Here is a 15,858-nt window from a genome sequence, read left to right as displayed (position 1 = left end):
AAAAAAAAGCATTTGTTTGGGCTGGAGAGATGGCTCAGTGGTTAAGAGCACTGGTTGCTCTTCCAGAGGTCCCGAGTTCAATTCCCAGCAACCACATGGTGGCTCACAACCATCTGTAATGAGATCTGGCGCTCTCCTCTGGCATGCAGGCATACATGGAGGCAGAATGTTGTATACATAATAAATCTTTTTAAAAAAGCATTTGTTTTTATGTTTTGCATATGAACATTTGCCCACATGGATGTGCATGCACCATGTGTATGCCTGGTGTCATTGGAGGCCAGAAGAAGGTATGACTCTCCTGGAACAGGGGTTATAGATGGTTGTAAGGCACCAAGTGGATGCTGGGGGCTGAATCCAGACTTTCTGCAAGAGAGTAAGTACTCTTTTCTTCTTTTTTCTTCTCTTTTTTGACTTTTTGAGACAGAATTTCTCTGTGTAGCCTTGGCTGTTCTCTACAGAGAATTCGCTCTGTAGACCTTACTGGCTTCAGACTCAAGAGGTCCACCTGTCTCTACCTTCCAAGGGCTGGAATTAAAGGCGTACAACCAGGCATTGCCTGGTTGGCCTTGTTATTATCCAGTCAAGAATGGCCTTGAGGCCGGGCGGTGGTGGCGCACGCCTTTAATCCCAGCACTCGGGAGGCAGAGGCAGGCGGATCTCTGTGAGTTCGAGACCAGCCTGGTCTACAAGAGCTAGTTCCAGGACAGGCTCCAAAGCTACAGAGAAACCCTGTCTCGAAAAACCAAAAAAAAAAAAAAAAAAAAAAAAAAAAAAAAGAATGGCCTTGAACTTCTGGTCTTCCTGCCACCACCTCCCAAGTGCTGGAATTGTGGGCAGGTACCACCATGCCTAACTTATAGCAGGGTGTGCTGGCTAGTCTCATGCCAACTCGACACAAACTGGAGTCACTGGAGAAGAGAGAGCCTCAATTGAGAAAATGCCTCAGTACGATCAGGCTATAGGCAGGCTTGTAGTGAGTATATTTTCTTAATTTTCGATTGATACTGGAGGGCATCAGCCCTTGGTTGATGGTCCTGGGTTCTATAAGAATGTAGGCTGACCAAGCCATTGACAGCAAGTCAGTAAGCAGGACCCTGCTATAGCTACTGGCTCCAGGTTCCTGACCTGTTTGAGTTCCTGTCCTGACTTCCTTTGATAATGAACAGTGCTGTGGAAGTCTAAGTCAAATAAACCCTTTCCTCCCCAGCTTACTTCTTTTTGTTCATGTTGTTTCCAATAGTAACACCCTGACTAAGACAGGCAGGCTTGCTTTCTCTTTCTTCCTTCCTTCCTTCCTTCCTTTCTCTCTCTCTCTCTCTCTCTCTCTCTCTCTCTCTCTCTCTCTCTCTCTCTCCCTCCCTCCCTCCCTCTCTCTTTCTTTCTTTTTTTTTTTTTTCGAGACAGGGTTTCTCTGTAGCTTTGGAGCCTGTCCTGGAACTAGCTCTTGTAGATCAGGCTGGTCTCGAACTCACAGAGATCGCCTGCCTCTGCCTCCCGAGTGCTGGGATTAAAGGCGTGCACCACCACCGCCCGGCTCTCTTTCTTTCTTGAGACAGGGTTTCTCTGTAGCTTTTGGAGCCTGTCCTGGAACTAGCTCTTGTAGACCAGGCTAGCCTCGAACTCACAGAGATCCGCCTGCCTCTGCCTCCCGAGTGCTGGGATTAAAGGCGTGTGCCACCACCACTCAGCTTTCTTCTTTTTTAAAAATTTTATTTATTTATTATGTACATAGTGTTCCACCTGTATGTATGTCTACGTGCCAGAAGAGGGCACCAGGTCTCATTACAGATGGGAATTGAACTTGGGTCCTTGGTTGCTCTTAACCTCTGAACCATCTCTCCAGCCCAAGACAGGGTTTCTTAAAATGGAAATCTAGTCATTCCAACTTGCTGAGATTTCGTCCCCAAGCATCTTATTCAGGCAAGGTTCAAACTCAGGCCTCTGACGTCCCCCACCTAGCAGCCTCATTACCTCCCCCCCCCCCATCCAAAAGACTTCTCACAGCATGGCCCCTGGCCCAAGATCTCCAGAGAACTTGTGAGGAGCAGGCAGAAGTTTCAGCCTAAACTGCACCAAACAGGAAATTCTACCACACACCGAAGTTTCAAAGTCCACACGTAAGGCCTTGGCTCCGGCTCTCCTCATGCTTTCCTCAAGTCTATGCTCGCTGCTCCCTCAGGCTGAAAGCCTCTTCCTTCCTAAACTCCTGTTTGCCCTGAGTTGGCCCCGACACTGGGCTGGTGATGCAGGCTCACGACTCTGGAGACTGAGAAAGGCAGAGAGTGAGTTCCACGACAGCTTGAGACCTTGTCTCAAAAGAGAAAGAGGACTGGGCACGAGGGGTACGGGTAAGTGGTAGAGAGCTCCCTTAGCATGCTCAAGGCCTGAGGGTCAAGCCCCGATGCCACAAAAAAAAAAAAAAAAAAAAAAAAAAGAGGGGGAAGAAAGGCCAATCGGGCTTTCCATGGCTCTTCATGTTCTTTTGTTCTTCATAACGACTTGGGGTGGCAGGGACCAACATCCTGTCATCACAGTTCCCCGCCAGGCTCAGGGGAGCAATCGGAACACGTTCAATTAGGGCTGGCTGCCAATCAGGAAGAGTTTGCAGAGGGTCTGAGATGGCTATCGGCCCAGTGTCCCATACATTTCCCAGCAGGAAGGTGAGCAACTCCCCTGTCTGCCATCAAAGCCCATGACATGTCATCTCAGGCTGCCGACTCCCCCACTAGTTCCCCTTCTTAGGGTCACGCTGAGGATCAAAAGCCTTTTCCTGTAAAAGCCGCCCTCCCTTGTCACGTGATGGAAAGCAAACAGGACTCAATATTGCCCTTCAGAAGACGCCTTTATTGTAACATAAAATACACAATTTTGTGGCTGCCCCAATTTATACACAATACTTTTTGGTGGCTATATACTAATCTGCCTGGACACTAAAATATGTATCTGAAATACAATGTTAAAAAGAAAAATTACAAAAGAGCATTTTTGTTGTAAGAGACAGCCACTTTGAATCTCCTTCCACCCCTACAAAGCCCCACACACGCCACACCATAAGCTGAGACCTTTCTGGACTCACCTGTGTGTCTGTGAGTAGGCAAGAGGTGGGCGGAGACTGGCCCTCGCCTGGTCTCTGTGTGCAGGAGTGGGGCAAAGGGGGAGCCCAGCATGCAGACAGGGAACACAGCTTCCAGTTAAAAGCCTCTTCCATCTCCAGGCACAGCCCCAGGGAAAGCCAGGGGAGCGAAGCAACCGTGTGGAAGTCTTACTTTTTGGCACCGTCTTCTCCAACCCAACTTGAGAGTAAGTGTGGAACCTTCCAGGGGTTTCAGGCTGCTCTGCTATCTCCACGCCCTGGGGCCATGTCCACTATAAGTCTAGAAGTGTGTCAAGTCCACATCCATGTGAGGGTTACTGGGACAAACAGGCCAGGTGGCAGGCCGGGGAGAGTCCCTTAGGCCTGGAGTCCTCAAGCAGCCCCAGCTTTCTCCTGAGGGGGCAGGGAGGGGCCTCACACCTCCTCCATCCCCAGCGAGCACCTGAGGCAAGAGGCTACCACCAGGCATAGAAAAATCAGTGTACAAAACCAAGCCAAGGCAAGCAGCAGCTTTTAAAAAGTCTTCTTCCAATAAATAATGTACGACACAGGAGTATTTTCCTTAGCAGTAAAACACTGATAAATTCAGAAGTTATTTTTTGTAAAAAAAATATGTTTATTTACTTGCATGTATAAAAATAAGGTTTTGGGGTCCTCCTCTCCTGGGTGTGGCTCTGCCCTTGTTTGGAGAGGAGGCCAAGGGGGGCTTTGCAGGCCTGGGTGGTAACTGTCTCTGCTTGCCTCTCTCCCTACCTGCTCACTGCAGTCCCTCCCTTCCTTCTGGTGACAGCACAGAGGAGAGTGGAAGAAAACCACCACGGAGGCTTTGGTTCTGTCTCTATGGCGGCGGCATACCAGACTTCTGACTTCTACAGCGTACCAGACTTCCTAGCACACCTGCTGACTGCCTTTCCCTAACTCCCAGCAGCACCCCCAGCACCCTGGAGGGGCGGCTGGCTGCTTGGCAGGCTGCCCCAGGTGCAGGTCACAGTTCCTACCACCTACTCCTCAGGACACCATGTGACACTGAAGGGAAAAGAGGTGACCTGGGTACAGAGGACCCAGGACTTGATACCGGAAGAGAGAAATTTGATGTCAAATTAGGGTGCAAATGGGGAAAACATAAAAAGACCTGGTTTAGAGACAAAACCACCGTTGGACATTTGCAGAAAGCCATTATCAACAAGCTTCTAGAAAAGCCTTGGGTAATGCAGGCGCGGCCTTGCCACAACACAGTGGGGGAGGGTAGCACTGAGGGGCTACGCCCAGTGTCTGGAGCCAGGACTACGCACACCACCCCACGCTGGTAGAGCGGGCACTGTAAGCTCTGAGCTGGGTGGCCCTCCTTCCTTTCCATTATTGTTAAACATATCCACATGAGTACACACACAGAAGCTGAGTGGCAACTCTAGAAACAGAGAGATCGAGGAAGCAGAGGACAAGGAGCCAACGCTAAGGTGGGTTAAGTGGTGGAAACAGCCACCACCCATCCAGAAACCTGTGCCACCCTTGCCCCAACACTCTTTATACAGCTTCCCATCCCATCGTCTGTGCAAAGGGGACAGGGGACGTGTGAGGCCCCGGCTTTCTTCCTCAAGAAACGGTCATCTACATCTCAGAAGACAGACGCAGACGACGATAGCTGGCTTGGACTGTGGACTGCCTGGCAGAGGGACGAAGGCTCCCCAGAGAGGAGGTGCTTTTTCCTCTCTTTGTCCTTCTCTTACTTGAACAGTCACGTGTCAAAGTTCAGCCACCCTTAAGACACATGGCCAGGTTCCAGGGTTCAGGAACCGGCTGCCTTTTGCACAAGGTAAAAACAAGCCTGGCCCCTGCCCTGGTAACTGCGGCTTAGACTGGACAGCGAGGGATGGGAAAAACACAACGTGCAAACTCACACACTCACACTCACGCACGCTCCCTTCACTGGTGCCACTATGCACAGAAATACTAAAGTCACAACTAGTATTAACACTTCACATTATGAGTATTGTTTCCAAAGAGAAGCGATTCATGGAATTAAAACATCCACGAGAAGTTCCTCCAAGAGGACGATGAAGCTGCAGGAGGCGAGGTCTGGTCATGACTGTGCATGAGGGATCCACTGATTGTCCATGGGCCGGCCCAAGAGTTCCTCCACGCGCCGCGCCACATCCATCGTGTCTTCCAGATCAAAGTCCCCATCGGTGTCGAGGACAGGGTCGGGGCTTCAGAGGAAAGACAGACGAAGGGGAGGACCAAAGGTTATCAGAGGTCATCTGAAACCTCACAAGCCATCAGGGGAGAGGCCCACGTTGTCCCTTTCTCTTAGGCCCTCACTGGAGAGACCCCCCCCACAATACAGTCAGAGGCCTCTGCTGGCTAGGTCTGCAGAGACCCAGCTCTCAGTACCCATTCTAGCTGCCCACATCCAGACTCCACCCCATCCTTGAACAGAATGGTAAATCTCCATCTTCAGAGAAGATGAGCCAAGGCGTTGCTCATGGTCACTGATGCTATCAGAGGGAATCTCCCCCTCCCACAGACCATGGTCTGGGCCTAGGCTGGGTCAGATCCTGAGAATCTTCAAATTCCTTTGACACCCCCCCCATTCCGGGCCTTAGGAAATTCAGCCTGAGTCCAATGCCCCAGTACCTCCCCATATGCCCCCAAGAGTGTGACCTACTTCTGTGAGTACATGTTGTAGTGAGCTTGGGGGCACACTACTGGGGAGGGAGCCTGGTCCATGTAGGTGGCGCCACTCCCCGCATCTGTAGATGCATTAGCAAACCTGTAGAAGGAAGCAGAACACAGTCTCAGCCACGTGGACTAGAGGAGGGGATTGATTGAGGACATCTTTGTGTCTTTTTCAGGACATAGGAGGTTGGACCCCAGGGGCCTGGTCATGGTGCAATGGAACTCAGTTCCTTCTCAAAGGCTGAACTGGGTTTACCAGAGGTATTAGGGATGCTGGACTCAGCAGCAGAGAGTGATGGGTGCTGGGGGAAGAGGTGCCAGGAGAACAGAGCTGGGCCCTGGACAACTTACTCAGGGACCACTTGCTTGATCTGCGGCTTCACATATCCATCAGCTGCTTTTGCTGCCGGGGAGAAGAGCAATGTAAACTGGAGTACTCAGAGACACTTCCCTCAGGAACCCATCTTTTCTTGGATTACGACAAAGCCACCTAATCTTAACTCAGGACATGACATGGCATGAAACATTTCTGTCTGCTGGAAGGCCTGCTAGACAAATCAGTTGCCTTCCAGGTGGGTTGATGTGATCCAGAAAGCCCACACAGAGAAGATACTTCCATGAGCATCTAGTCAACTGCTAGGGCTAAATATTTGTGAAAATAAGGTTTTTTTTGTTTGTTTGTTTTTTCATTTGTGACAGGATCTCACAAGGCAAGGCTGGTGGGGAATTCCCCACGTAGTTGAGGCTGGCTTTAAACTCAGAGATCTGCCTCCTCTACCTTAGAAGTTTGTGACTATGTCTGACTCTTTTTCTGAACCTAGGGCATCACTCACACTAGGCAAGAGCTCCACCACTAAGCTGTGTTCCCAGCCCTCGTTTCACTCCTGGTTTTGAAACAGTTCTCATTAAACTGAACGTGACGGCTTTGAACTCACTCTGCACCCCAAGCGGGTGCTATACTTTGGGACCTCCTGCCTCAGCCTCCCAACTGAGATTATATGCCTGGGCCTGCAGGCCTGATCAAAAAAGAAAAGCTTTAGAAATTTACAGTCAGGGGCTGGAGAGATGGCTCAGTGGTTAAGAGCACCGAGAGGACCCAGGTTCAATTCCCAGCACCCACATGACAGCTAACAACTGTCTGTAACTCCAAGATATGATACTCCCACACAGACTAACTACATGCAGACAAAACACCAATGCACATAAATAAAAATAAATAAATTAAAAAAATCATAGTTGGAACTGGTAAGATAGCTCTGTGGGTAAAAAGGCTCTTGTCACCAAGCTTGATAACCCAAGTTCCATCCCCAGGACCCACACTGCAGAAGAATTGTCCTGACTTCCACATTTGCACCATGGCATAGGTGTGCATCACACACACACACACACACACAGAGGCAAAAGGCAGATAGGTTGGACTTCTATGGAAATCACAAGTCTTTGCACCTGAGGAAATAAAACTTAAATAACAGAAAATATTTTCTATATAAATATGTGAATAAAGGCTTACAAATTTTCATGTGTGTATGTATACACGTTCATGTGTGTGCATATGAATGTGCACACGTGTGAGAATGGGTGTGTGCCCGAGCATGCTGGGGACAGAGGGCACCTTGGGCATCTTTCCTCAGGCACCACTCATCCACCTTTTTTTTTTTTTAATTCTTGAGACAGGGTGTCTCTTTGGCCTGGAACCCAGTGAGTAGGTTAGGCTGGCTGGCAAACAAGCCTCAGGGATCCACCTGTCTCTGTCTCCTCCATATCAGGATTACAAATTGTGTCACACTGCTTACACTGCTTGGCGTCTCTTTTTTTTTTTTTTTAAAGCGTGGGCTCCAGGTATCAAACTCACAGCATGTATCTACTGGCTGAATGATCTCCTCAGTCTCAGGTAAGCCTATTTTCTCTGTAAAGCTGTAACCTCAAGAGGAAACTAAGGAAGGAACACAAACTTTACAAATGGTGGCTGAAGAATCTAGGTTCAGGGGCTAAGGGAAGCTGAAACCTTGGCTTGGCCACACCCAGCCATGTGACCTTTGGCGAATTATTTTATTTCTCTGTGCCTCAGTTTCCTTTTATGTACAACAGGAGTAACAGCCGCACCTCACAGAACTGATTCAAGGATTTAAATGAGATACTGCGGTGGTTTGACTAGGAATGCTCCCCCATATATATTAGAATTTGAAAGATTAGGTGTGGTGGTTTTTAATAAAAACGACCCCCATAGTCTCATAGGGAGCGGCACTATTAGGAGTGTGTACTTGTTGGAATAGGTGTGTCCTTGTGGGAGGAAGTGTCACTGGTGGAGGGCTTTGAGGTCTCACACGTTCTGGTGAGGTTCAGTGTGGCAGTCTCTTCCTGCTGCCTGAGGATCCGGATGCAGAACTCTCAGCTCCTTCTCCAGCACCATGTCTGCCTGTGGGCTGCCGCCATCCCTCACCATGATGATAATGGACTTATCTGAACTGTGAGCCACCCAATTAAATACTTTCCTGTATAAGAGTTGCCGTGGTCACGGTGTCTCTTCATAGCAATAGAAACTTAGACAGGAAGCGTGGGCTTTGAGGTTTCAAAATTCCATGCCAGACCCAGTCTCTCTCTGCCCGCAGATCAGGATATGGCTCCTAGCTACTGCTCTTGGGCCACACGTGCTGCTATGCTCCTTGCCATGATGGCAATGGACTAAGCCCCTAACACTGTAAGCAAGCCCCTAGTTAAACGCTCTCCTGTATAAGAGTTGCCTTGGTCACAGTGTCTCTCCACCGCAGTAGAGCAGTGACTAAGACAGATACTATAGGAAACATGTTTAGGAAAATCCTGGCACAAAGAGGCATTCAGCAAATGCTAGCTGCTGCTACTATGTATTATTCTGAAATTATCATCATATGTAAAGGTTACTTAGAATCAGAGAAATACATGGAAGACTTATAAGGTAGTTTCTATTTGTCTGATTTTTGTCTTTTGAGACAGGGTTTCTTTGTGTAACTCTGGCTGTCCTGAACTTGCCCTGTAGACCAGGCTGGAATCAAACTCATGGAGATCCGCAGATCCACCTGCCTCTGCCTCCCAAGTGCTGGGATTAAAGGTGTGCGCCACCACCGCCCATCTATAAGGTATGAGTTTTATGCCAACCAGACTGGCAGACATGAAATGGATGGCTAATCTGTGGCTGGCAAGAGGACAGGGAAGCAGATGTCTGACAGATATCAGTGGGGAAAGGGAAATTGGCCTTTTGAAGGCAGTTTTGGAAAGGTGAGTCTAAAAGCTTAAATGCATATGCCCTTTTATCTAATTCTGCTTAGGAATTTATCCTAAGGAAATAACTGAGCAAGATACTTGTGCTAGGTTATCTCAATATCAGTCATAAGTGAAAATGAAATAAATAAGAGTTTTAATTACCTACCCTTGAATACAGTTCAGAGTCTATGTAATGGACGCCTGTGCAGTTGTGAAGATGACACAGAATGAATCAATTACTGACCTGTAACTCTTCACCCCCACCCTCTCCCTCCTAGAGACAGGGTTTCTCTGTGGCTTTGGAGCCTGTCCTGGAACTAGCTCTTGTAGACCAGGTTGGCCTCAAACTCACAGAGATCTGCCTGGCTCTGCCTCCTGTATGCTGGGATTGAAGGGGTGCGCCACCACCACCCAGCTCTGACCTGTAACTCTATGCGTGTGTGTATGTGTGTGTGAAATCAGGGCACAAAGGATCATGCACGGCTTGACCTTTCACCCTGACCTCAGCTCCCACCACCAGCTTCCTGCTTGGCTGGAAACAGCCTTCTTGGCTCTGGGGAGCTTTTCGGCCATCCCAGCTATACTTGCTCTCTCTGCCTAGGATGTTGCTCTCTGTCTCTGCAAAGCCAGCTTCCTTACTTTGTTCAGGTCTGTTCACATGTCACCTCCTCAGAAGCCCCCCCTGACCACGCTAGAGAAATGATGCCCCCTCCCTGGCACTTCTGCAGCCCTTTGCTTTTGCGCTATTGCCCTTCAGCGCATCCACTGCTAAGTAAACACACAGCGCTGTTGACTCACTTGGTGTTTTCTTTCTCTGACCAGGCTGCAGCCTCCACATAAGAAGCTCCCAAGTACCGGGGTGGGGGGGGGGGGAACAGAACGCACACCTACAGAATGTTGAAGGATGCCACCGAGCTGTCAACAGGGGCTAACTTCCATTTGTGTGTGATGCCTTTCTTGCTGACAAATTTGTGTTATTTCCTACAATTTTTACAATAGTATGGACTGTTTTGGCCAGGAGTGGTGTTGTATAACTTTAATCTCTGGCATCCAGGAGGCAGAGGCGTTGTCATTGACAAACACTGCATAGGGTTCACATCTGCCCTGGGTATTTCTTGAACACCAGTGGGGTGCTGCTTGGGTTTCATTCAGGAAAGAGATTTGCCCATCTGTGTATACACCCATGTACACATATATACACATATATGTACACACACATACTAGCAAAAACTCAAAACCAAAACTAAAGTCAGTACAAAAGCCACCGCAGATGAACACTCACCGGTGGCAGGCTCGCATGGGACTGGTGTATAGTACTTAGAATATACTTCATCCTTTGGCCGGTCAGGAAACACGTATATGAGGTAATTCAAGTCCCCCAAGCGGTCAGCCAAGGACCGGATGGAGAAGTCTCTAGTGGTAAAAGGCATCAGATTCCAAAACATTCTTTCCTCTAAATCAATAAACAGAACAATCACATTCTAACCATGATTTCTGAATGCGAGATTTTAAAATCCACAGACTTAAAATTCAAGCCCCTTACTAAAATCACACCAACAGAGATGTTCATGCCCAAACAGCCACAGGTATAGATGGGGATCTCTTGAAAGTCTTGGTACATAAGCAGATGCATATGTCACTTCCTCAGAAATCCAGAGAGCTCAGAGAGCTCAGAGGGCTCAAGATCAAGTAGAGTCCTTCCCGTCTAAGAGAAATAGCTTTGGGGTGGAGAGACAGCTTAGCAGTTAATAGAGCTTGCTTTTGCAGAGGACTGGGGTTTGACTCCCAGCACCCACATGATGGCTTACAATCATCCATAACTCCACTTCCAGGGGATCCTAAGACCTTTTTTGGCATCTGGGAACTACACACGAGGTGGACAGGCAAACATACTGGCAAAACAGCTACATACAAAATAATAAAATAGAGAAAAGTAGCTCTTAGGGACTCCAGTCTTGTTCTCTAGGAGGCATACCCACAGCCAAAGACAGCCTAGGAGCTGGTTAAGCTGGGAGACTCTTTAAACCACAAAACACAAGCTAGCAAGCTACTGGGGACAATGTTCGGTGGCAACGCCTTACATTAATTGGGGAATCATGGAGCTATCGTTTTATCACTGTTCAGGTGACTGGAATGAGCTCCAGGCTGAGTAACAATGAGGCAGACATCTCAAAAGGGAAGTGGCTGCGACTCTGCCTGCCCGCTGCCCATTCTAAGCTGCGCTTCAGCATTTCCCATAATAAGATTGCTCACAGGCCGCCTTCCGAGCAGCTGTGTCATGGTTGTGTTAGCGATTCCTGTAATGAGGACTGGCCCCAGCAAACTATGCTCTCAATAGGAAGGATTAAAATCATTCTTAGACAAAAGCAGCTAACTTTGGACATAAAGCCAAAGTGTGTTGCCGAAAGGGAGAGGCACTCACGAGAGTCAAACTTCCAGGCAATGGTGATGCCTCCGATTTCAGAATCGCTGAATCTCAGCAGGAAGGTCCCATCTGGCTTGTTGATGAGTAGGTCGTGGGCCTGCTGCTTGTTCACGAAACCCAAGATGGCCCTGGATCAAAGAGTCAGAGGGTAACAATGCCAGAGAGAAAACTTTTGTAGTCTAGTACTGACTAACAGATGATTACAGCCTAAGCTACTTGGGGCACTGAGGCAGGAGAATTGCCTGAGCTCAAGACCAACCTTGGCAACATATAATAAAAATAAATACGCAAAATAAGCAATAAATGGGAATGCTCACCCGTCATTCCAGTGAGGCTTGAGATGTTTTTTTAACACTTCCATCACACCATCAAACCACTGCCAGAAAGTATAATTCCGTCCTGGCAAATTCTCCTGGTTGGAGACACAACAGTGAACAGGAAGAAAACAGGAGTGAGCGTGAGCGTTGGAAGATCAGCTGCGTGGATGACAGAGGCACTTTACAGTTTGCTGTATAGATACTGGCCCTGTATTCTATAGAAAGATCCTCCACATGCAGCCTGCTTTGGATTGGCTTGTTCTGAATTAACGTTAAATCTAGATGCCATCCAGGAAGTATACAAGACTCAGTGCCTTGGCATATGCAAGAGGGCAAGGAGGGGGAACAGGAATCATGGAAGCATAAGGCTTGACTATGAGGACCAACTGTCAGAAGGATAGGACTGAGCTGAGGACCCAGCTGCCTAGAGGACAAGACTGAATTCTGGGGACCCTACTACCAGAAGAAGAAAACTCAACTTTGAATTGGTTTATTGACTTTGTTCAGATTCTCTATCAAAATGTGCGAGGAAGAGATGAGGAAGGCAGATGTGGCTCCGACTTCCCAGACTGTCCAATCCTGGCTTGTGCTTATAGACGGGCATCACAGGCTGCTTACAGACATCTCCACTGTCGGAGGCATGCAAACATCCAGACCTGTCTGCCTCTCACCAGCTGGTCTTACAGCCCCAAAGACAGACCGCAGAGGAAAGGAACATGCAAGGCTACAAGTCACAGTACTGGTACCGCCCCCCCCCCGCAAACCCTGCTACACCTACAGCCAGAATTGGTGGACTTGCTTTGGGCCATTTCTGACGTGTGGCCTGTGACAAACACCATCAGCATCCCCTGGGAGATTCTGAGAAATGCACATTTTCCCAGGTCCACCTCAGACCTGCTATGAATCACAGCCAATACTTTAACAAGACGCAGGGTGGGCTCATAGAGCTGACCTGAATTAGATCACACGAAGCCACAGAGATGCTGACATCACACACTCACACTCACACTCACACACACACACACACACACACACACACACACACTCCCAGTAGTTATCAGCCAAGTACAGTAACCAGGTTCTGTGGGAGGCAGGGGCTTCACCACAATGGCAAAGAAGGCCACTGAGGCCTGCTTCTGATGTGAGGAGCTGCGAGCACAGAACAACTCAAAAGACTCAGAAGCCACGAATTAAGGGCATCTGAAACTCTGGGGTGAGGACATATGGGGGTGGGGGGAGAAATTTAACCGAAAAAATCAAAGATCCTGACACAATCACAGATTTGACAGATGCCAGAGTAATTGGATCCTCTGTCCATACCCTCTTCTAGGGGGTTGCAGGTCCCCTGGAAGCCTGAGCTGGCATTCCACATCTGCTGGGACAGAGCTGGGGAAGGAGCTTGGCTAGTGCTTGCTATACCGTTTCCTTCATAAAGGAAGAAATGCATTAACTGCAAGCAAGGTCTGGCTTATACCATGAAAAGGTGTGACTCTGTGTGAGCACCAGCTGCCTCTCAAACTATCCATCTGCACAGATGCTTCTATGACTTGGGGTAAAGTTTATGAGAAGGTATGAAAAACAGGGGCCCAGGGCATGGAAACTCCAGCAGGCCAACATGTGGAAAGATTGGAGAAAGAGCAACTGGCGGCCAGCTGCTTACCCGGTTGAACTGGGACCAGGATACGGACATGCTGTTGTAGTCATCGAGGTGGCTGCTGCTGCTGTTGAACAGTTTCTGAGCCAGGAACACCAGGTTCTCCTTGGTCAGGCCCCGGTTGCTCTGCACTTCGGCCTTGAATTTCATGTTGAGCGCTTCACACAGCTGCGGCCACAGCACCTTGTCAGGCACGGCAAATGGCACCCTGCCCTGAGAGGGCGAGAAGCCAGCATGAGAGAACAGTTGCATGACTGATTCTCTCAAGCTGCAAAAGAATGGCAACAATGGCTGGAAAGACTTAGAAAGATCTGTCCTGCCAAACCTGAGCACAGTCAGACTTTCGTGGGATGTCCAGTTCCGAGAGACACACAAGCGTATACAACACAGCTAGAGGGTCACCTTGTGTTCGGTGCACTGACTTGGGAGCTGCCGACCCTGCAGTCTGACTCTGGTCCTAATGAGCATCGTCAGAACAAAACATTGCCAAGTCAAGGCTCATGCTCTAGATTCACGGGAAGTTTAGATATTGAAAACAGTGGTGGCGGCTTGTGTCTGTGATCTCAGCGCCCAGCAGGGTCAGGAGCTCAAGGTCATTTCTGCTACACAGAGTCTGAGGTCAGCCTGGGCTACATGAGACACCATACAGAAAGAGAGAGAGAGAGAGAGAGAGAGAGAGAGAGAGAGAGAGAGGGGAACAAGACTGGTTTTCTAAGTGAGTACAGAAGGAATGGGCACACACAACATGCATGGCTGCAAGTGTAACTCTTGCCCTTGCCACCTGCCAAAAACTCTAGCTCACAGTGAAGCAACTTGGCATGGAAGAGTGGAAATTTTCTAGTTGGCAACTTTATTGATAAATAGCATATGAACTTTTAATAAATTGTTTCTCATTCCAGCTAGTCAACTGGTCAACGGGTTACAAAGGTGCAATTAGGCCGGAGGAATGTGGTCTGGTGCTCACATCACACAGCATGTGACTGCAGGTATATGTTTCTAGAAAGTCAGAAGAGGGGACTTTCTCTGTCCCTTCCTCCTTTCTTCCTTATTCTCTCTCTCTCTCTCTCTCTCTCTCTCTCTCTCTCTCTCTCTCTCTCTCTCTCTCTTCCTCCCTCCCTCCCTCCCTCCCTTCCCCCCCTCTCTCTTTCTTTCTTTTGGTTTTTCGAAACAGGATTTCTCTGTGGCTTTGGAGCCTGTCCTGGAACTAGCTCTGTAGACCAGGCTGGCCTCGAACTCACAGAGATCCGCCTGCGTCTGCCTCCTGAGTGCTGGGATGAAAGGCGTGCGCCACCACCACCTGGCAGAACATTATGTATTTTACTGTGTGTGGGTGTTCCTGTGTGTGCATCCACATTTATGTGGAGGCCAGAGGTTGGCATACAGTGCCTTCCTTATTTCTCTCACTGAGTCTGGAGCTCAGGTACGATATGGTGAGGCGACCTGGCCAGTGAGTTACAGAGAGCCTCCTGCCCCTGCCTGCAGAGTTGGGGCTGCAGCCAAGAGCAGCCACACTGGTTTTTACATAGCTTCTAGGAAACATGAACTTAGTTTTCATGCTTGTGAAACAAGCACTTTCCTGACTGAGCCATTCCTCAAATCTCTGTATTCATTTGTTATTATTACTATTATTATTTTTTTGAGACAGGGTCTCATTATGTAACCTGAATTGCCTGGGACTCATTACGTAGATTAGGCTGGCCTCTGCCTTCCAAGTGCTAAGCTGAGATTAAAGGTGTACCACCATGTCAAGCTTTATGCATTTATTTTTAAATAGCTAATTTTAAGATACCCTAATCATTAGTTTAACTAGAAATGGAAAAATTCATATTATTTGGGCAAGATACCCTAACACACTGCAGGGCATGTCAAGGTTACAGAGAGCTCTGTGGACAGCAGGGACAGAAATGAAGCAATCTAACCCAGAAGGTTTATGAAGGCATTGTGCAGCGGCCTTTTTCAAGAGTCTAAGCTCCAGGTTTGCAGCACACACAGAGAAGAATCTCATAAAAACCCTGCCTTTGCAATAAAGCATGGTCCTCTAAAGACAACAGCTGGAGAGTCAAGAGTCTCGCATTACACATAGGAGAAGGACAAACTTTGATGTGCCGAGTAACACCAATCCTTTTTTAAATTTTTTTTTATTTTTATTTTTCGAGACAGTGTTTCTCTGTAGCTTTGGAACCTGTCCTGGAAGCTGTCCAGACTGGTCTCGAACTCACAGAGATCCGCCTGCCTATGCCTCCTGAGTGCTGGGATTAAAGGCGTGCGCCACTGCCGCCCGGCAACACCAATCCTTTTATCATGCTTCTGTAAATTCACTTCTACAGGAGAAATGCAATACAGATCTCTGCTCATGGAAATGTTTTGAAAATGTTCACCATGGGCTAGGGATGTAGCTCATTTGATAGAGTGCTTGCCTCGCGTGCACGAAGCTCTGGGTTCTATTCCCAGT

At 48.4% G+C, this 15,858-nt stretch overlaps 1 protein-coding gene across 4 annotated transcripts in view; it reads right to left on the bottom strand.

Annotated features, from left to right (window-relative positions):
* Positions 1 to 2,826: 2,826 nt before the first annotated feature.
* LOC119811038 (signal transducer and activator of transcription 5B) overlaps positions 2,827 to 15,858 on the bottom strand; it is a 69,240-nt gene continuing 56,208 nt past the window's right edge. For all 4 annotated transcript variants that reach the window (XM_038324585.1, XM_038324583.1, XM_038324584.1 and 1 more), the window contains 7 exons: positions 13,413 to 13,619; positions 11,753 to 11,847; positions 11,433 to 11,563; positions 10,293 to 10,463; positions 6,125 to 6,176; positions 5,763 to 5,867; positions 2,827 to 5,304 (listed from right to left, as the gene is read on the bottom strand). In XM_038324585.1, the coding sequence (XP_038180513.1) occupies positions 5,178 to 5,304; positions 5,763 to 5,867; positions 6,125 to 6,176; positions 10,293 to 10,463; positions 11,433 to 11,563; positions 11,753 to 11,847; positions 13,413 to 13,619 (888 nt within the window). In that variant the 3' untranslated portion in view covers positions 2,827 to 5,177. The remainder of the gene's footprint in view (positions 5,305 to 5,762; positions 5,868 to 6,124; positions 6,177 to 10,292; positions 10,464 to 11,432; positions 11,564 to 11,752; positions 11,848 to 13,412; positions 13,620 to 15,858) is intronic.

The sequence above is a fragment of the Arvicola amphibius genome, chromosome 4, assembly GCF_903992535.2.
Source record: "Arvicola amphibius chromosome 4, mArvAmp1.2, whole genome shotgun sequence".
NCBI classification, from domain to species: domain Eukaryota; kingdom Metazoa; phylum Chordata; class Mammalia; order Rodentia; family Cricetidae; genus Arvicola; species Arvicola amphibius.
This window is presented reverse-complemented; position numbering and strand designations above follow the sequence as displayed.